Below are 21,983 nucleotides of genomic sequence, written 5' to 3'. Positions count from 1 at the left end.
CGTCCTGCGCTTGCACTCTGTGGGCACGGGCCGTTGGGAGCTGGCAAGCACCATCAGCATCCGAGCGTCCGGTCACAAAGACCGGGGGGGCCCAGTGACCGCGCAGCGCCGTGTCGGGGCCGGCCAACATTTACCCCTCTCCGCCCAGAACGCTCAAAAAATAAATAAAAACGTTGGGGACCGGGAGGCATTTTTCTTACTTGGGGGGGGGGCGGGGGGGGGGCCTCGTGAGAGGGCGGCCGCGTCTCCTGCTGCTGCTGCCGCTTCCACTGGGTGGAGTGGGTGGTTGAGTGGGCGAGCGAGTGCGTAGGTGGGTGGAGTGAATGGGTGAGTGGGTGGGTGAGCGAGTGGAGTTTGTATGATCTCCCCCCACACCTCCCACCACATCCCCAAAGCCCACCCCCCCACCACACCCCCCACCACACCGCCTGGCTTCCACAACACGCAGCTCATCAGTGAGCCCATCACCACACAGTCCGGCTTCCACAACACGCAGCTCATCAGTGAGCCCATCACCACGACCACCACCACACCGTCCGGCTTGCACAACACACAGCTCATCAGTGAGCCCGTCACCACGACCACCACCACACCGCCCGGCTTCCACAACACGCAGCTCATCAGTGAGCCCATCACCACGACCACCACCACACCGCCTGGCTTCCACAACACGCAGCTCATCAGTGAGCCCACCACCACACCGCCGGGCTTCCACAACACGCAGCAAGGATTCTAAAAGTGGAGGGAAAACCCCTAAGGGCGCGGGGAGAAACACACGCAAACACCAAATATACAGCAGCAGCTGCAGGCGTCGTCAGGGTCGGGATCGAACCCACGACCTCCTGTGTACCAGGCGAGGGAGTCAACATCTCCCAAGCCACCGTGATGATGATGATGAGAGAGCGAGACACCGCAAACTCCAAATATACAGCAGCAGGCGTCAAGGGACGGGATCGAACCCACGACCTCCTGTATACCAGGCGAGGTAGTTAACATCTCCTAGCCACCGTGATGATGATGATGAGAGAGAGAGAGACACGCAAACTCCAAATATACAGCAGCAGGCTTCGTCAGGGACGGGATCGAACCCACGACCTCCTGTGCACCACGCGAGGTAGTCAACATCTCCTAGCCACCGTGATGATGATGATGAGAGAGAGAGAGAGAGACACCGCAAACTCCAAATATACAGCAGCAGGCGTCAGGGTCGGGATCGAACCCACGACCTCCTGCATACCAGGCGAGGGAGTTAACATCTCCCTAGCCACCGTGATGATGATGATGACGACAGAGAGAGAGAGCCACTGCAAACTCTAAATATACAACAGATACATCTTGACTAAAAGCTTTCGTGACTGCAGGAATTCATTTTATTTTGGGGGTCTTTCGGTAAAGTCGCGTTAGTTAGGTTCAAAGAAAATAACAAAGACAAACTACAACAAGAGCGGCCGTCATCGCTTGCGTTGCGATCGAAACGTCGTAGTTTTTCGCGTGTTTTCTTTGAACTTATCTAACGTCACTTTTACCGAATAGTACTCAAAGAATATACAACAGCTGTCATTAGGCTGGGGGGTCAAACCCACGAGCGGCTGCATAACCGTGCGAGATAGTTAGCATCTCCTAGCCACCGTGATGAAGGTGACAGCGAGCGAGAGAGCGAGAGAGAGAGAGAGAAACACCGCAAACTCCAAATAAACAGCAGCAGGCATCGGCGGCCGTACCGTGCACGGCGAGCGATTCCCATAACTGCGCGGGGCGAGCGAGCGAGCGAGGGGATAGGAGGTGACGGAGCGAGCGAGCGAGCGAGCGTTTGATGCCTCCACATCATCAGCAGCATCATCATCATCTTCGCCATCATCGTCCTCCTCGTCGTCGGGGTGATGCACGCAATGCAACCGGACGCTTGCTGTGCGTGGGTCGCCGCTACGAATCCAATTTGCCGGCGTCGCCATCGCCAGATTCGTCGATGATGAGCGACGGGTGCCACGTGGCCGCGGTTACCAAAACCCGCGTCGGCTTCGTCGATCGCGACCCCCGCGCCGCCCCGCCCCGCCCCCCGTGACGCGCGTCTCTTCGCTGTGAACGCGAGCCGAGTCTCGAGTGCTCAAGACGCGCCTCTCAGGAGGGTCCTGCCAAGGTGAATTTCGCGAGGGGGTGGAGATGGCTGCTGCTGCTGCTACTGCTGCGATACAGACGGGATACAGTAAAACACCTTGGATTGCGAGCAAAATTCGTTCCGGAAACGTGTTTGTAAATCCAAAGCACTCGTACATCAAAGCACAACGTATGTCAGTTGTGATCACGTGACGCTCGGCAGTACAAAGCATCTACACGTGCTGCTACTCGTATTGCTAAGACACTCGCTCGTATATCGGTTGTGATCACGTGACGCTCGGCAGTACAAATCATCTACACGTGCTGCCACTCGTATTGCTAAGACACTCGCTCGTATATCAGTTGTGATCACGTGACGCTCGGCAGTACAATGCGTACTACACGTGCTACCGCTAGTATTGCTAAGACCCTCGCTCGTTTATCACATTTATATTTAGTTACAAATTTTTGCCCAGCCTTGCAGAACACTCGCAGGCCAAGTTACTCGCAATGCCAAGGTTTTACTGTAACCCGATTGGACGGCCAAGGTTTTACTGTAACCCGATTGGACGGCGGGGGAAGTGGACGCCATCTTGATCACGGGAGACACGTGGCGCCCGCTTCTTGGGCGATGCTGGTGTTTGCTTGCACCGAGGCTGGACGCCAAAGAGTGTGGACGGCGTCGACGGGATAAAGAAGGCCGAGTTGAAGAGGGCAGGATTTAGCGAACAACGTCGTCCACGACGCAAGGTTGCAACAGAGGTGGAAGAGATGCAGGCAGTGATGAGAACCGACACGATACTACCATACTACCATACACTACACTACTATACACTACTGTACACTACACTGCACTACCGTACACTACACTACCGTACACTACACTACCATACACTACACTACTATACACTACACTACTGTACACTACACTACTGTACACTACACTACTATACACTACACTACTATACACTACTGTACACTACACTGCCATACACTACACTACTGTACACTACTGTACACTACACTACTATACACTACACTACCATACACTACACTACCATACACTACACTACTATACACTACACTACTGTACACTACACTACTGTACACTACTGTACACTACACTACTATACACTACACTACTATACACTACTGTACACTACACTACCATACACTACACTACCATACACTAAACTACCATGCACTAAACTACCATACACTAAACTACTATACACTACTGTACACTACACTACTATACACTACTGTACACTACTGTACACTACACTACTATACACTACCGTACACTACCATACACTACACTACCATACACTACACTACTATACACTACACACCACACTACTATACACTACACTACTGTACACCACACTACTATACACCACACTACTATACACTACACTACTATACAGTGAGGAAAAAAAGTATTTGATCCCCTGCTGATTTTGTACGTTTTCCCACTGACAAAGAAATTATCAGTATGTAATTTTAATGGTAGGTTTATTTGAACAGTGAGAGACAGAATAACAACAAAAAAAATCTAGAAAAACGCATGTCAAAAATGTTATAAATTGATTTGCATTTTAATGAGGGAAATAAGTATTTGACCCCCTCTCAATCAGAAAGATTTCTGGCTCCAAGGTGTCTTTTATACATGTAATGAGCTGAGATTAGGAGCACACTCTTAAAGGGAGTGCTCCTAATCTCCGCTTGTTACCTGTACAAAAGATACCTGTCCACAGAAACAATCACCATGGCCAAGACCAAAGAGCTCTCCAAGGATGTCAGGGACAAGATTGTAGACCTACACAAGGCTGGAATGGGCTACAAGACCATTGCCAAGCAGCTTGGTGAGAAGGTGACAACAGTTGGTGCGATTATTTGCAAATGGAAGAAACACAAAAGAACTGTCAATCTCCCTCGGCCTGGGGCTCCATGCAAGATCTCACCTCGTGGAGTTGCAATGATCATGAGAACGGTGAGGAATCAGCCCAGAACTACACGGGAGGATCTTGTCAATGATCTCAAGGCAGCTGGGACCATAGTCACCAAGAAAACAATTGGTAACACACTACGCCGTGAGGACTGAAATCCTGCAGCGCCCGCAAGGTCCCTCTGCTCTAGAAAGCACTTATAAATGCCCGTCTGAAGTTTGCCTGAACATTTGAATGGTTCAGAGGACAACTGGGTGAAAGTGTTGTGGTCAGATGAGACCAAAATGGAGCTCTTTGGCATCAACTCAACTCGCCGTGTTTGGAGGAGGAGGAATGCTGCCTATGACCCCAAGAACACCATCCCCACCGTCAAACATGGAGGTGGAAACATGCTTTGGGGGTGTTTTTCTGATAAGGGGACAGGACAACTTCACTGCATCAAAGGGACGATGGACGGGGTCATGTACCGTCAAATCTTGGGTGAGAACCTCCTTCCCTCAGCCAGAGCATTGAAAATGGGTCGTGGATGGGTATTCCAGCATGATAATTACCCAAAACACACGGCCAAGGCAACAAAGGAGTGGCTCAAGAAGAAGCCCATTAAGGTCCTGGAGTGGCCTAGCCAGTCTCCAGACCTTAATCCCATATAAAATCTGTGGAGGGAGCTGAAGGTTCGAGTTGCCAAACGTCAGCCTCGAAACCTTAATGACTTGGAGAAGATCTGCAAAGAGGAGTGGGACAAAATCCCTCCTGAGATGTGTGCAAACCTGGTGGCCAACTACAAGAAACGTCTGACAACAAGGGTTTTGCCACCAAGTACTAAGTCATGATTTGCAGATGGGTCAAATACTTATTTCCCTCATTAAAATGCAAATCATTTTTAAGCATTTTTGACATGCGTTTTTCTGGATGTTTTGTTGTTATTCTGTCTCTCACTGTTCAAATAAACCTACCATTAAAATTATAGACTGATCATTTCTTTGTCAGTGGGCAAACGTCCAAAATCAGCAGGGGATCAAATACTTTTTTCCCACACTACTATACACTACACTACTATATACTACTATACACTACACTACTATACACTACACTACTAAACACTACACTACTATACACTACACTATACACTACACTACTATACACTACACTACTATACACTACACTACTATACACTACACTACTATACACTACACTACTATACACTACACTATACACTACACTATACACTACTACACTATACACTACTACACTATACACTACACTATACACTACACTACACACTACACTATACACTACACTATACACTACTACACTATACACTACTACACTGTACACTACACTACTATGATGTGGCCACGACTTGAGCCATATTGGCACTACAAGACAGAGACAACAACAAGTGACGAAATGTGCAGTGGACTCCGACGGGGCTATCTGCTCATGAATCGTGACGACGACGAGAATGATGACGATAACGATGACGATAACGATGACGACGATGATGACGATCTAATGATGACGACGATGATAAGAATGATGACAATTATGACGACAATGATGACGACGACAATGACGACGACGACAATGACGACGATTATGACGGTGACGACGATGATGACGATCTAATGATGACGACGATGATAGGAATGATGACGACAATGATGACGACGATGATGACGACAATGATGACGACGGCAATGATGACGACGACGACGACAATGACGACGATTATGACGGTGACGACGACGACAACGATGACGGCGACGATGATGACGATAACCATGGCGACGATTATGACGACGGCGACGATGACGACGACGTTGATGACGACGTACAATGACGACGATCCACCACGCTGACCGAGTAAACGCGTTGTACGAGGTGGCAGCATCTCGTACTTTACACCCCCCCTCCCTCCATCACCCCACGAACTGCCCCATCGCCCGCCCGAATTCGCGCTTGAACCCTGCCTATACAGCTGGGGTGGACAGGGGCGGTACTGGGCAGGAGGCGTGTGGTGGTGGTGGGCGGTGGGTTGGTGTGTGGGGGAGCGGTGGTGCAGCGGTTAGCGCTACGCTGCGCTACAAACCTGGCTACCCGGGTTCGATTCCCGCTCGCGGCCAACAACGCCAACAGTGACGATTATCTGAACCGGTCCCGGGCCTCCCCTAGGTCGACTCAGCCTCAAATGAGTACCCGGTGCGGTGTGTAGTAAACATCGCCACTGGGGAGACAAAGGCGGTCGGGCGTGGTTGCTGGCCACCCACCCCCTCGTGTACCGTTACCGGCCTTCATAGGTGCTCGCTAACAGCACTTGCCCCTACAGTCTGTCAAGGCTACACGGGGGATCTTTGTTTATTTGGTGTGTGTGTGGGGGGGGGGGGGTGCGACCGGGCCCCCGTCGTTTGCCCAGCTGTGTTGGCCGGAGAGACGGGAGTCGCAACACCTCGCCTGGTACGATTAAAGCGAGTTTGGGTTTCGCGTCCCGCCCGGCGCGTTCTCAATCTTGGCACGGGCCGCGAGATTCCCGAGCCCGGGCTGGACCCCCCGTGGCACCGGCGGCCGGCCCAGCAGCGGGAGTGGACCCAGCAACATAGTGCGGCCAGATCATCATCAGCATCATCAGCATCAGCATCATTAGCATCATCATCAGCATAATTAGCAGCATCATCATCAGCATTATCAGCATCATCATCAGCATCATCATCAGCAGCATCATCAGCATCATCAGATCATCATCAGATCAGCATCATCAGATCATCATTAGATCATCATCAGCTCATCATCAGCTCATCATCAGATCATCATCATCAGCATCATCAGCATCAGCATCATCAGCATTATTATTTATTTTGGGGAGAGGGAGGGCTGAGCGGCGGTCTGTGTGCATGTGGGGTGAGGTGAAGGGGGTGAAGGGGGTGGAGGGGGTGGGGGGCAGGGGGGGTGAAGGGGGTGGAGGGGGTGGGGGGGCAGGGGGGGTGAAGGGGGATTGGGGGTGGGGGCGCAGGGGGTGCCGTTTAATGCGAGGAGGAGCAGGGGGTGGGGGACTCCCCTTGTAGATTTGCGAGCGTCACGCAGTGAAGCTTCAAAGTGAAAACAGAAGCTGCCGGGGCCATCAACAACCCCGGGGATGTGTGCCACATGTCAAGAGGGAGAGAGCGGCGGCCGGGGGGGGGGGAGCAAGAGAGAGGGAGAGAGATAATGAGAGGGTGTGAGAGGAGGAGGAGGAGAGAGAGCTAGAAAGTAGGAGAGAAAGAATGAGAGAGTGAGAGTGTGGAAGGGGAGATGGGGAGAGAGAGAGAGAGAGCAAAGCATTGAACAACAAAAAAACCGAAATGATGAACGAAGCAAAGTGCCGACTACACCGAGCATCTTCTTGTTACCTCTGATCGTACAAAAAAGAGAGAGAGTTCAGGCAAGAGAGGAGGAGAGAGATAGGCGGTGAGAGAAGAGTAAGAGAGATCGTAAAAAAAAGAGTGATAACGAGAGAGAGAGAGGGGACGAGAGGAGAGCGGGAGAAAGAGAGGGAGCGAGCGGTAGAGAGAGAGGGAGAGTTGAGAGTTGTAGCCACGTTTATTGCTGCCAGCAGCAAACGCACGAGAGACGAATTCGTTACCGAGCCGCATCGAGAGTACAGCGTCACGCGTGCACGTCACAACCCACGTGGCACTGCGCGTCACAACCCACGTGGCACTGCACGTCACAACCCACGTGGCACTGCGCGTCACAACCCACGTGGCACGGCGCGTCACAACCCACGTGGCACTGCGCGTCACAACCCACGTGGTACTGCGCGTCACAACCCACGTGGCACTGCGCGTCACAACCCACGTGGCACTGCGCGTCACAACCCACGTGGCACGGCACGTCACAACCCACGTGGCATTGCGCGTCACAACCCACGTGGCACTGCACGTCACAACCCACGTGGCACTGCACGTGCTGCGCACGACACGGACACCGAGTCGTTAAGGCACGCGCGACGAGATGACCTCGATTACAAAAACAAAGTCGAGTTCAGAATGCACCGGCGCAGAGGGCTTGTTGGAGAGAGAGGGAGAGCAAGAGAGATAGAAACAGAGAGAGACAGACAGAGAGACGGACAGACAGAGAGACGGACAGACAGAGAGAGACTTTTGACTTTTAAAGCACTTTTATTGCTGTCAGCAGCAACAGCGCTGGAGCCGATTTCGATACGAAACACAAATTCACCGGCGACAATTAACCGAAGACAGAGAGAGAAACAGAGAGAGAGAAAGAGACAGAGAGAAAGAGACACAGAGAGAGAGAGACAGAGAGAGACAGACAGAGAGTCAGTCATGCCACTGCATCACCAATGCCAACAAACGAAGGTGGATCACAACCTGTGCCGGCTGGAAGACCTGCCGGAGGTGGCCTTCGCAAATGTAAAGAGGAAGGTGCTCTACTCCTACATGGTCCGGTTCCACCAACAGGACACCCTGAGGAGCCACAAGGACCATGCCTGGAGGAGAGCCCTGCCCTGCATCTCTCCCGAGAGGCCTCGCTGGAGGCAACTCTACTCCAGCCCGACGTACAACCGCATCGGCGACCTCAGCTGGAGCATCGCCCACGGCACCGTCACCACCGACGCCTCCCTGGCGCGCTTCACCGACACGTCCCCGGAGTGCCGGTTCTGCGGTAAAGTGGAGATGGTGGCGCACCAATACGTGGAGTGCAAGAGCCTGGACTCGCTGTTCAAGGTCCTGAGAAACATCCTCCTAAGGTTCAGCCTCCACTTCTCCCCGACGGTCCTCATCTTTGGATACCCGAAGGGCGACGGACCCCAACATCTTCAGGGGCTGGTCAACGTGCTCGTCGGCTACGCCAAGCTCGTCATATACAGGGCGAGGAAGGTAGCCCTGGAGGGGCAATGTCCGGCCAGCAGCCTGGGCATCTTCCACACTCTGGTCGGAGCCAGGGTGTGGCCGGAGTTCCGCCATGCGCGGCTGACCCACGCCGTGCCGGCCTTCAAGGAGCAGTGGGCGCTGGAGGAGGCCGTGTGCTCGGTGGCAGATGACGGTAGAGAGCTCTGCATGCAGATGTAAGCTACCCGTCGGAGGCCGTTTGATTGTGAGGAGGGCTGCGTGCAGATGCAGCACTTGTCGTAGTTATAAAAAAGACAGCGGGAGAGAGAGTAAGCGAGAGTGACATGGAGTAGGAAGAGAGGGGGTAGAGAGAGGGGGGGGCAGAGAGGGGGTAGAGAGAGAGGGAAGGGGTAAGGAGAGCAGAGCGAGAAATCTTTCGTTAAATCTTTCATTTAAAAAGGGGAGGGGGGGTTACATAAAGCAAAGCATTAAAAAAACCCGAAATGATGAACGAAGCAAAGTGCTGACTACACCGACCATCTTCTTGTTTCCTCTGATCGTAAAAAAAAAATCAAAGAGAGAGAAAAAAAGAGAGAGAGACAGAGAGAAAGAGGGTGAATGAAAACACAAACCTGTCAACCGCTTATCAGTGCCTCCTACCTTTTTAAAGACCAATTGAGACCTTATTGGTCACAACCGTGCCCTTATACACCTCAACGTTCAATCCTACAAAGTCCCATCACAAGGGAGAACACGCAAACAAATAACAATCATGTTGTTGTTGCCCACATTGAAACGGCTGTGCACCGTACGGACCTGAAACGCAAGTCCCCTGCACAAGAATACGGGGTAAACCGTATGGGTTGACACAGTATGAGAATGTGGAGAGAAGAGAGAGAAGTGGGAGCAAGCGAGAGAGTGGGAGCAAGTGAGAGAGTGGGAGCAAGTGAGAGAGAGTGGGAGCAAGTGAGAGAGAGGGAGCAAGTGAGAGAGTGGGAGCAAGTGAGAGTGGGAGCAAGTGAGAGAAGTGGGAGCAAGTGAGAGAGAGAGTGGGAGCAAGTGAGAGAGAAAGTGGGACGAGAGAGAGAGGGAGCAAGTGAGAGAGAGGGAGCAAGTGAGAGAGTGGGAGCAAGTGAGAGAGAGAGAGTGGGAGCAAGCGAGAGAGAGAGAGAAAGTGGGACGAGAGAGAGACGTTGGGGATGACGAGGCCCCTCTCGGTCCCCCTCCACCGGAGCTCTCCATCGTGCCACTGCATCACCAATGCCGACAAACGAAGGCGGATCACAACCTGTGCCGGCTGGAAGACCTGCCGGAGGTGGCCTTCGCAAATGTAAAGAGGAAGGTGCTCTACTCCTACATGGTCCGGTTTCACCAACAGGACACCCTGAGGAGCCACAAGGACCATGCCTGGAGGAAAGCCCTGTCCAGCGTCTCTCCGGAGAGGCCTCGCTGGAGGCAACTCTACTCCAGCCCGACGTACAACCGCATCGGCGACCTCAGCCGGAGCATCGCCCACGGCACCGTCACCACCGACGCCTTCCTGGCGCGCTACACCGACATGTCCCCGGAGTGCCGGTTCTGCGGTAAAGTGGGGACGGTGGCGCACCGATACATGGAGTGCAAGAGCCTGGACTCGCTGTTCAAGGTCCTGAGAAACATCCTCCTAAGGTTCAGCCTCCACTTCTCCCCGACGGTCCTCATCTTTGGATACCCGAAGGGCGATGGACCCCAACATCTTCAGGGGCTGGTCAACGATGCTCTTCGGCTACGCCAAGCTCGCCATACACAGGGCGAGGAAGGTGGCCCTGGAGGGGCAACGTCCGGCCAGCAGCCTGGGCATCTTCCGCGCTCTGGTTGGAGCCGGGGTGTGGCCGGAGTTCCGCCACGCGCGGCTGACCCACGCTGTGCCGGCCTTCAAGGAACAGTGGGCGCTGGAGGAGGCCGTGTGCTCGGTGGCAGATGACGGAGAGCTCTGCATGCAGATCTAAGCTACCCGTCGGAGGCCGTTTGACTGTGGGAAGGGCTACTTGCAGATGCAGCACTTGTCGTAGTTATAAAAAAAGAGCCAGAGGGAGAGCGAGAGAGAGAGCGGGAGCGACATGGAGTAGGAAGAGAGGGGGTAGATTGAGAGGGGGGGGGGCAGAGAGGGGGTAGAGAGAGAGAGGGAAGGGGTAAGGAGAGCAGACCGAGAAATCTTTTGTTAAATCTTTCATTTAAGAAAGGGGGGGGGGGGGGCAGGGCACATAAAGCAAAGCATTACAAAACACCAAAAAAACCCACGAAATGATGAACGAAGCGAAGTGCCGACTACACCGAAGGAGGGAGGGAGAGTGAGGGAGGGAGGGAGAGATAGAGGGGGAGAGGGGGAGAGTGAGGGGTGTGGTGATTCCTATCTGGCCCGCAATGACACTTCACACGCTCGGAATGAATGAACGAGCGAGCGAGTCGGGAGGAGAAAACGACAACGTCGATGTATTTATTACATCGCAGAGGGGAGGGGAGGGAGGGCAGGCAAGAGGCAGGGGGAATGAGTGATACAGGGAAACAGGAGAGGCGAGTGAATAAAACGTGGGTGACGGTAGGAGATGGGCAGAGGTGAAGGAGGGACGCAGGAGAGGAATGAGTGAGAGAGTGAATGAGTGAGTGAGAGAGTGAATGACAGAGTGAATGAGTGAGTGAGAGTGAATGAGTGAGTGAGAGAGTGAATGAGTGAGAGAGTGAGTGAGTGAATGAGAGAGTGAATGAGAGAGTGAATGAGTGAGTGAATAAGTGAATGAGAGAGTGAATGACAGTGAATGAGAGAGTGAATGAGTGAGTGAATAAGTGAATGAGAGAGTGAATGACGGTGAATGAATGAGTGAGAGAGTGAATGAGTGAGAGAGTGAGTGAATGAGACAGTGAATGAGAGAGTGAATGAGTTAGTGAATGAGTGAGTGAATGAGTGAGAGTGAGTGAATGAGTGAGTGAGAGAGTGAGAGTGAATGAGTGAGTGAATGAGTGAGTGAATGAGTGAGTGAATGAGTGAGAGAGTGAATGAGTGAGAGAGTGAATGAGTGAGTGAGAGTGAATGAGTGAGAGAGTGAATGAGTGAGAGAGTGAATGAGTGAGAGAGTGAGTGAATGAGTGAGAGAGTGAATGAGTAAATGAGTGAGTGAATGAGTGAGTGAATGAGTGAGTGAGAGAGTGAGTGAATGAGTGAGAGAGAAAGTGAGAGAAGCTGTGTGTGGCGTCAGGAGATGAATAACAGAGGCAGGAGGAGAGAGGAAGTGATGATCAAAAAGGCGATGGGGAGGCAGGGGGAGGGAGTGAGTGAGGGGGTAGGGAGGGGGTAGGGAGGGGGTAGGGAGGGGGTAGGGAGGGGGTAGGGAGGGGGTAGGGAGGGGGTAGGGAGGAGGTAGGGAGGAGGTAGGGAGGGGGTAGGGAGGAGGTAGGGAGGAGGGGTAATGACGGGAGGGTGAGGGGGAGGGTGGAGAGGGCAGAGACCAAGTCGTAAATTTGCAGGCCTCGACTCACGTGAGGGCAGTCTGCCCCCCTACCCCCCTAGCCCCCCCCCCCAGCCCCCCTACCCCCCTAGCCCCCCCCTAGCCCCCCCCAGCCCCCCTCCCCCACTTCCTCTCGTGAGTTCCCATTTAGAGTCGCCACGTGCCACGGGCGGCAGTGGCAACTTTATTGTTTTGAATTTGTAAAGTGGCGTGTCGGTATTTTAAAGAAGAAATAAATAAAGTCTTCTGATTCGACTTTACGGCGATTTTTATACCCACAACGCCTGCGGCAGTTCAAACGATAACGACACACACACACAGACACAGTCACACACAGACAGTCTCACACACACAGTCACACACAGTCTCACACAGTCACACTCAGTCACACACAACACACACACACAGTCACTCACAACACAGTCACACTCATACACACACAGTCACACTCAGTCACACACAGTCACTCACAACACAGTCACACTCATACACACACAGTCACACTCAGTCACACACAGTCACTCACAACACACACACACAGTCACTCACAACACAGTCACACACTCACAGTCACACACACACACGGTCAGTCTCACACAGTCTCACACAGTCACACACTCACACAGACACAGTCACACACAGTCTCACACAGTCACACAGTCACACAGTCACAAAGATCCCCCGTATAGCCTTAACAGACTGTAGGGGCAAGTGCTGTTAGCGAGCACCTATGAAGGCCGGAACGGTACACGAGGGGGTGGGTGGCCAGCACCACGCCCGACCGCCTTTGTCTCCCCAGTGGCAATGTTTTTATCCACCGCACTAGGTACTCATTCGAGGCTGAGTCGACCTAGGGGAGGCCCGGGACCGGTTCAGATAATCGTCATTGGTGTTGGCCGTGAGCGGGAATCGAACCCGGGTCGCCAGGTTCATAGCGCAGCACGCTAACCGCTACACTATCGCTCACACAGACACAGTCACACACACACAGACACAGTCACACACACACAGACACAGTCACACTCAGTCACACACACACAGTCACACACTCACACATAGTCACACACACAGTCACACTCATACACACACAGTCACACACAACACACACACACAAGTCACACTCAGTTACACACAACACACAACAACAACCGCCATTCGCCACTAAGTGGCGACGACGTCACCACGACGCTTGTGCCAGGCCATGTGCACCTTGAGGCCACGTGAAGTGTCGAACGCCCGCTGGCAGGAGGTCACGGGGCAGACCCAGGTGCCACGGGTCGACTGCCTGAGATGACTGAGATGACTGGCTGATGCACCACCTGTGCCCCCTACTGTGCCAACCTGCTGTGCTTTAGCCACCCGGCGCTCCACTCATTGTTGTGAGCGTCGCTCCTCCGCCCTCCGTTGTTGTTGGAGGGCGACTGCCTCCAACTGCCCAGTAGCGTCCTTCACGAGCCTCCTCCACAGAGGCCGATCTTGACACCGCTGGTACCAGTCATCGGCAAGTCCACTCAGCTCCACGTCCTCCCGTACCACATCACTCCATCTCTTCTGTAGCCCGTGCCGCGCCCGTTTAGCCCCCTCGATCCAGCCGAACAAAAGCTGTTTCGGCATGCGGTGGCTGGGCATGCGGGCTACATGACCCAGCCAACGCAACCTTGCCTGCCGGAGGAGCTCACCTATGGGACCGTGCACAGATCTTTCAAGGATTTGTGAGCTCCTCACACAATCCAGCCTGCAGGTTAAACCCAGGATGGATCGTAGGCAGGCCAGCCTAAATGTTTCTAAGCGGCGACGATGTTCCATTAGGGGGGGTCCATGGAACATCTACGCCGGTTAGAAACACACATACACATACATACACACATGCACACTTACATGACGATATCCCGACTGTGACGTGCAGGATGATGCCATCGTCGCCACGAGACCACCGATGAATCCGTCCAGAAATGAACGCGGGGTATGGGGCACAACGTCCCCAACAACCCCGCCACGGACAACGGCCCACAGAAGTGGACACCATGGAGCTACTTCTGAGAATGACTTCAAGGAGAGCTGCTGCCCCAGAACATGAGCTACTTTGTGAACGAGCCAACGCAAGACGACCCCCCTGGGGTTTGAACTTCCACGGGAGATGCTTGTGGCCCACCCTGAGCCGCTTGCGCGAACCACGGCAGTAGCGGACAGCTGACGATGCACCAGTGGAACGATAGAAACTCTCCGGGTGCAGCGGACAGCTGACGATGCACCAGTGGAACGATAGAAACTCTCCGGCAGTAGCGGACAGCTGACGATGCACCAGTGGAACGATAGAAACTCTACGGCAGTAGGGGACAGCTGGCGATGCACCAGTGGAACGATAGAAACTCTCCGACAGTGGCGGACAGCTGGCGATGCACCAGTGGAACGATAGAAACTCTACGGCAGCAAAGGACAGCTGGCGATGCACCAGTGGAACGATAGAAACTCTCCGACAGTAGCGGACAGCTGGCGATGCACCAGTGGAACGATAGAAACTCTCCGACAGTAGCAGACAGCTGACGATGAACCAGTGGAATGATAGAAACTCTCCGACAGTAGTGGACAGCTGACGATGCACCAGTGGAACGATAGAAACTCTACGGCAGTAGCGGACAGCTGACGATGCACCAGTGGAACGATAGAAACTCTCCGGCAGTAGCGGACAGCTGGCGATGCACCAGTGGAACGATAGAAACTCTCCGACAGCGGCGGACAGCTGGCGATGCACCAGTGGAACGATAGAAACTCTCCGGCAGTAGCGGATAGCTGGCGATGCACCAGTGGAACGATAGAAACTCTCCGACAGTAGCGGACAGCTGACGATGCACCAGTGGAACGATAGAAACTCTCCGGCAGTAGCGGACAGCTGACGATGCACCAGTGGAACGATAGAAACTCTCCGGCAGTAGCGGATAGCTGGCGATGCACCAGTGGAACGATAGAAACTCTCCGGCAGTAGCGGATAGCTGGCGATGCACCAGTGGAACGATAGAAACTCTCCGACAGTAGCGGATAGCTGGCGATGCACCAGTGGAACGATAGAAACTCTCCGACAGTAGCGGATAGCTGGCGATGCACCAGTGAAATGATAGAAACTCTACGGCAGTAGTGGTGTGGCGGCCATGATCATCCAGCGCAGACCGTAAAAGACGCGACGCCCCGACCCACAAATACGAGGAGGAGACATCGCGGCGGCGATGTTGATGTTGATGATGACGATGCTGATGATGACGATGATGACGATGATGACGACGATGATGACGATGCTCCACCGTGACTCCGCTTGCTCTGGACGCGGTTGTTATGGGCTTGACCACCTCAATGTGAAGTCGTCGTTTGCTCTGCGTCACCACCACCTCACCATCACCACCATCACCACCACCATCACCACCAATGCCTCCCCAAGCAACCACCACACCTCCACGATCACGTGATGTAACACGTGATGTACCAAATGCCGCCCGGCTCCTGCTCTACACACCACGTGTGTTGTACGTGTGTTGTACGTGTGTTGTACGTGTGTTGTACGTGTGTTGTACGTGTGTTGTACGTGTGTTGTACGTGTGTTAAACTTCTTTCGCGCCGTACGTAGCCAGGCACGCTAATCGACGGTGTGGAGGGGGAAGGACAACAAACACCACGTGACCTACACGTGTACCCACCACGTCACCTACACACGTACTCACCACGTGACCTACACGTGTACTCACCACGTCACCTACACACGTACTCACCACGTCACCTACACGTGTACTCACCATGTCACCTACACACGTACTCACCACGTCACCTACACGTGTACTCACCACGTCACCTACACACGTATTCACCACGTCACCTACACGTGTACCCACCACGTCACCTACACACGTACCCACCAAGTCACCTGCACGTATACTCACCACGTCACCTACACGCGTACTCACCACGTCAACTACACGCGTACTCACCACATCACCTACACGCGTACCCACCACGTCACCTACACGCATACCCACCATGTCACCCTGGGGTTCGTGTTCAGCACCATATCCCGCGGTGCTGAAACGTCCAAACTCTCGCACGTGGCGGGGGGGGGGGTAATGGAGGCGTTCGCGGACGTCCACATAAAACAAAAAACAATCCCAGAATCTGCGCAGGATTCAGGGACGCTGCGGGTGATCCAAAGCATCCGCTTTAGGTTCTTAGGGGACCCCCACAAATCCGAGTGGCGCCGGCGACGTCGCAATCGCGGCCGCGGCGACGCCGGCTGCCGGGCCGGCTGCTGGGCCGGCTGCCGGGACGGCTGCCGGGACGGCGTCCCCGCGTATTCCGCGCGACGCAACCTTCACATTCGGCTGCGTCGCTCGCGAAAAGTCGTCGAAGGCCCATCAACGTGGAAGCGACGACGACGACGACGACGACGCCGCGGGAAGAGAGAGAGTGAGAGAGAGCGCCGGCCTCGGACCGGCCGCAGCCTCCCGCTCCGTGTCGCCGGCTCGCGCTCACACTCACGCTCGCTCTCGCTCTCGCGCTCGCTCACCCTCTCAGCATGTCCTGGTTGCCTCTGCGCCGGACCCGGTTGCTCGCTGCCGACTCTCGGCTCCGATCGGAGTCTTCGCGGTTCCGGCCGCTGCTGCCGCCGTCGCCATCACCACCACCGCCGCCGCCGCCGCCGCCGCCGCCGCCTGCTGCTGCCGCCGCCGCTGCTCCCGCTGCGTCCCGCGAGCCGCCGCGCTGTGCCAGGAGCGGTGCCACCACGCAGGACCACGTGAGCAGCAGCAGCAGCAGCAGCAGCGGTGGAACGCCGAGCCGGCCGCCCTCTCGTCTCGCCATGACGGGGCCACCGTTCACGCCGGTCTGCTCGTCCGGTGAAGGGTTCGGTGGGGCCCGTGGGTGTCGGCAGGGGGTCGGTCGGTCGGTCGGTCCGGAGGGCCTGGTGGTCCCTTGGGTCGTTGGGCGGCCTCTCGATGGGCCGGTTCAACCGTTCACTCCGCGGCCTGCTCGCTCCTTCGCTTGCTCACTCCACGGTTTTTTGTTTTCGCTCGTCCGCCCCGGCTTCTGGCGCGTTCGCCGATTCGTGAGGCCGCTGGTCCCCACGTTCGCCCCACCCCCCCCCCCCCTCCCCTGGCGTGCACCCTCCTCCGTTCGCCGGCTCCTTCGCCCGTGCACCTGGGCTGCCCCTCCGCTCCCTCCGCTCATTCACTTCTCCCCGAGGTCGATCCTCACCTCGTCCGCTCTTCAGCTCCCTTCGCTTCACCTTCCCCTCGCGGTCTTTCGGCAATCCGTCGATTATTCCCTCCGCAGCTCGTAAGGTAACCCACCACCGCCCCGCTCACTCGCTCCAAGCACTCGTTCGTTGCCACGGCGATCCCCCTGGAACCGGTCCACGGTCGGGTTCGCTCCGTGGGAAAAGCCCGCCAGGTGGAGAAGGGGAAGAGGATGGGGAGGAGGCGTTGAGAGGGCGAGCTGTGGGGGAGAAGGAGGAGAGGGTGGAGAATCAGGAGACACCGACACAAAATACACAAGGCATGAAGATTTTCGGTCGAGAATAACTCGGCCTATGCGAGTCTGTGGGTCTTCATGCGAGTCTGTGGATCTCTACGTGAGTCTGTGGGTCTCTACATGAATCTGTGGGCCTCTGTGCGAGTCTGTGGGTCTCTATGTGAGTCTATGGGTCTCTATGTGAGTTTGTGGGTCACTATGTGAGCCTGTGGGTTTCTACGTGAGTCTGTGGGTCTCTATGCGAGTCTGTGGGTCTCTATGTAAGTCTGTGGGTCTCTGTGAATCTGTGGGTCACTGTGAGTCTGTGGGTCTCTATGTGAGTCTGTGGGTCTCTATCTGAGTCTGTGGGTCTCTATGTGAGTCTGTGGGTCTCTATGTGAGTCTGTGGGTCTCTATGCGAGTCTGTGGGTCTCTACACGAGTCTGTGGGTCTCTACGCGAGTCTATGGGTCTCTGTGAGTCTGTTGGTCTCTATGCGAGTCTGTGGGTCTCTATGTGAGTCTATGGGTCTCTGTGAGTCTGTTGGTCTCTATGCGAGTCTGTGGGTCTCTATGCGAGTCTGTGGGTCTCTACGTGAGTCTGTGGGTCTCTATGTGAGTCTGTGGGTATCTATGTGAGTCTATGGGTCTCTGTGAGTCTTTTGGTCTCTATGCGAGTCTGTGGGTCTCTATGCGAGTCTGTGGGTCTCTACGTGAGTCTGTGGGTCTCTATGTGATTCTGTGGGTCTCTATGTGAGTCTGTGGGTCTCTATGTGAGTCTATGGGTCTCTATCTGAGTCTGTGGGTCTCTATCTGAGTCTGTGGGTCTCTATCTGAGTCTGTGAGTCTATATGTGAGTCTCTATGTGAGTCTGTGGGTCTCGATGTGAGTCTATGGGTCTCTGTGAGTCTGTTGGTCTCTATGCGAGTCTGTGGGTCTCTACGCGAGTCTGTGAGTCTCTATGTGGGTCTCTATGTGAGTCTATGGGTCTCTGTGAGTCTATGGGTCTCTGTGAGTCTGTGGGTCTCTATGCGAGTCTGTGGGTCTCTATGCGAGTCTGTGGGTCTCTATGCGAGTCTGTTCGTCTCTATGCGAGTCTGTGGGTCTCTATGCGAGTCTGCGGGTCTCTATGCGAGTCTCTGAGTCTCTATGTAAGTCTGTGGGTCTCTATGTGAGTCTGTGGGTCTCTATCTGAGTCTGTGGGTCTCTATGTGAGTCTGTGGGTCTCTATGTGAGTGTGGGTCTCTACACGAGTCTGTGGGTCTCTACGCGAGTCTGTGGGTCACTATGTGAGTCTATGGGTCTCTGTGAGTCTGTTGGTCTCTATGTGAGTCTGTGGGTCTCTATGTGAGTCTGTGGGTCTCTATGTGAGTCTATGGGTCTCTATGCGAGTCTGTGGGTCTCTACACGAGTCTGTGGGTCTATGTGAGTCTGTGGGTCTCTATGCGAGTCTGTGAGTCTCTATGTTAGTCTGTGGGTCTCTATGTGAGTCTGTGGGTCTATGTGAGTCTGTGGGTCTCTATGCGAGTCTATGAGTCTCTATGTGAGTCTGTGGGTCTCTATGTGAGTCTATGGGTCTCTGTGAGTCTGTTGGTCTCTATGCGAGTCTGTGGGTCTCTATTCGAGTCTGTGGGTCTCTATGCGAATCTGTGGGTCTCTATGCGAGTCTGTGGGTCTCTATGCGAGTCTGTGGGTCTCTATGCGAGTCTGTGGGTCTCTATGCGAGTCTGTTCGTCTCTATGCGAGTCTGTTGGTCTCTATGTGAGTCTGTTGGTCTCTGTGAGTCTGTGGGTCTCTCTGTGAGTCTGTGGGTCTCTATGTGAGTCTGTGGGCTCTATGCGAGTCTGTGGGTCTCTATGTGAGTCTGTGGGTCTCTATGCGAGTCTGTTTGTCTCTATGCGAGTCTTTTGGTCTCTATGCAAGTCTGTTTGTCTCTATGCGAGTCTTTTGGTCTCTATGCGAGTCTGTTGGTCTCTATGCGAGTCTGTTTGTCTCTATGCGAGTCTGTTGGTCTCTATGCGAGTCTGTTGGTCTCTGTGTGTCTGTTGGTCTCTATGTGAGTCTGTGGGTCTCTATCCGAGTCTGTGGGTCTCTATGTGAGTCTGTGGGTCTCTATGCGAGTCTGTGGGTCTTTTATTATCATTGAAACCAGACGCTAACCAAACCTGCTGTGCGCGTTCGCTGTGGAGAATGATTGGTTGGAGAAAAAATGAGACTCCACCGTTCTGACTCACACCACAACGACAAAGACAAAAATCCCCCCGTGTAGCCTGTAACAGACTGTTGGGGAACGTGCCGTTTTGTGAGCAGCACCTATGAAGGCCGGCTTGTCACGCAAGGTGGCCAACACCACGCCCGGCCGCCTTTGTCTCTACAATCGCAGTCGTATTTACACACCGCACCGGGGACTCATTTGAGTCGACCCGGGGAAGGCCCAAAACTGGAAATCGAACTCGGTTCGCCAGGGTTTGTAGCGGAGCGTGCTGACCGCAACACGACCACTCCCCCGTACACAAACACAAAACAAAAGGCAAAGATTCCCCGTATAGCCTCAATAGATTGTTGGGGCAAGTGCTGTTAGCGAGGCCGGAACGGCACACGAGGGGGTGGTTGGCCAGCTACCAACGCCGCCTTTGTCTCCCCAGTGGCGATGTTTACTACACACCGCACCAGGTACTCATTTGAGACTGAGACGACCTAGGGGAGGCCCAGTATCGGTTCAGATAATCGTCAACCGGCGGCGGTGGTCGCGAGCGGGAATCGAACCCGTGTCACTGACCGCTACACCACACACAGATGCTCTCAGTGCTCAGCTTAAATGGAAGTGCTCGCTCCAACAACATCTGGCGAGCCGGTAAGCATTAGCGCAAGGGGCCGCCCGACTGCTGATGAGACCCAGCAGCTCGTAACCGGTCCGTCGTTTGTTTACTCATTTTGCTTAAAAGGAAGGAATGTTGCCCTTTATTATTGGGCATCTGCAAAGCCGAGAGGGAGAGAGATGGGGGGGGGGGGGGGTGGAGAGCGGCTGATGGTAGACTCGGGAATTACAGAAGTATTTGCGGAGACGGAATGGAATCCTGCTTATATTTGCTTTCATAAACTGAAAGGAGGGGTGTTGGTGGGGGGCTGAGGTGCCCCCCACACGCCACGAGGCAGCACCACCACTGAGCCACTCCAAGCGTATTTTCGTTCCGAGCGTCAACAGCCTATATCGTGTTGGTCTGCTAGCTCTCTCTCTCCCCATCTCTCTCTCTCTCCCCATCTCTCTCTCTCTCTCCCCATCTCTCTCCCCATCTCTCCCCATCTCTCCTATCTCCCTCCCCATCTCTCTCCCCATCTCTCCCCATCTCTCTCCCCATCTCTCTCTCGTCTCTCTCTCCATCTCTCTCTCTCCCTCCCGCCGTGTTCCACATCTCTCTCCTTCCCCTGCCTGGCCCCCCCAAAAACAGCCAAACGCCATCATCAGCGCAGAGAGCCAAGCGCAGATTTTTTTTTTGCCCAAAACTGACGCAGAGCCCCACTTAGCCCCCCCCCCTCTCTCCCGCGCTGTGAGTGAGGCGGTGCTGATGGGGAGTGGTGGGTGGGTGGTGGGTGGGGTGGTGGATGGTGGGTGGGGTGGTGGATGGTGGGTGGAGCTGGTGGATGGGTGGATGGTGGGTGGGTGGTAGATGGTGGGTGGGTGGTGGATGGGTGGATGGTGGGTGGGTGGTGGATGGTGGGTGGGTGGTGCATGGTGGGTGGAGCTGGTGGGTGGAGCTGGTGGATGGGTGGATGGTGGGTGGGTGGTAGATGGTGGGTGGGTGGTGGATGGGTGGATGGTGGGTGGGTGGTGGATGGTGGGTGGGTGGTGGATGGTGGGTGGAGCTGGTGGGTGGAGCTGGTGGATGGGTGGATGGTGGGTGGTAGATGGTGGGTGGGTGGTGGATGGGTGGATGGTGGGTGGGTGGTGGATGGTGGGTGGAGCTGGTGGGTGGAGCTGGTGGGTGGAGCTGGTGGATGAGCGGGATGGTGGATGGAGCTGGTGGGTGGAGCTGGTGGATGAGTGGATGGTGGGTGAAACTGCTGGGTGGGTGGTGGATGGTGGGTGGGGTGGAGCTGGTGGGTGGAGCTGGTGGGCTCGTGGTGGAGCTGCTGGGTGGATGCTGCT

At 54.7% G+C, this 21,983-nt stretch overlaps 1 protein-coding gene across 1 annotated transcript in view; it reads right to left on the bottom strand.

Annotated features, from left to right (window-relative positions):
* The window catches only part of LOC116954924 (fibrillin-2-like), a 516,076-nt gene that overhangs the window by 480,836 nt on the left and 13,257 nt on the right, over window positions 1-21,983 (bottom strand). The window contains exon 2 of the mRNA XM_076052694.1: window positions 16,898-17,823. Coding sequence (XP_075908809.1) covers window positions 16,898-17,190 — 293 coding nt within the window. The 5' untranslated portion in view covers window positions 17,191-17,823. The remainder of the gene's footprint in view (window positions 1-16,897; window positions 17,824-21,983) is intronic.

This window comes from Petromyzon marinus, chromosome 57 (genome assembly GCF_048934315.1).
Source record: "Petromyzon marinus isolate PM22_M1 ecotype Great Lakes invasive population chromosome 57, UKy_Petmar_22M1.pri1.0, whole genome shotgun sequence".
Taxonomy (NCBI): domain Eukaryota; kingdom Metazoa; phylum Chordata; class Hyperoartia; order Petromyzontiformes; family Petromyzontidae; genus Petromyzon; species Petromyzon marinus.
The sequence above is the reverse complement of the archived record's forward strand: the minus strand, read 5'-3'. Positions and strand labels throughout refer to the sequence as shown.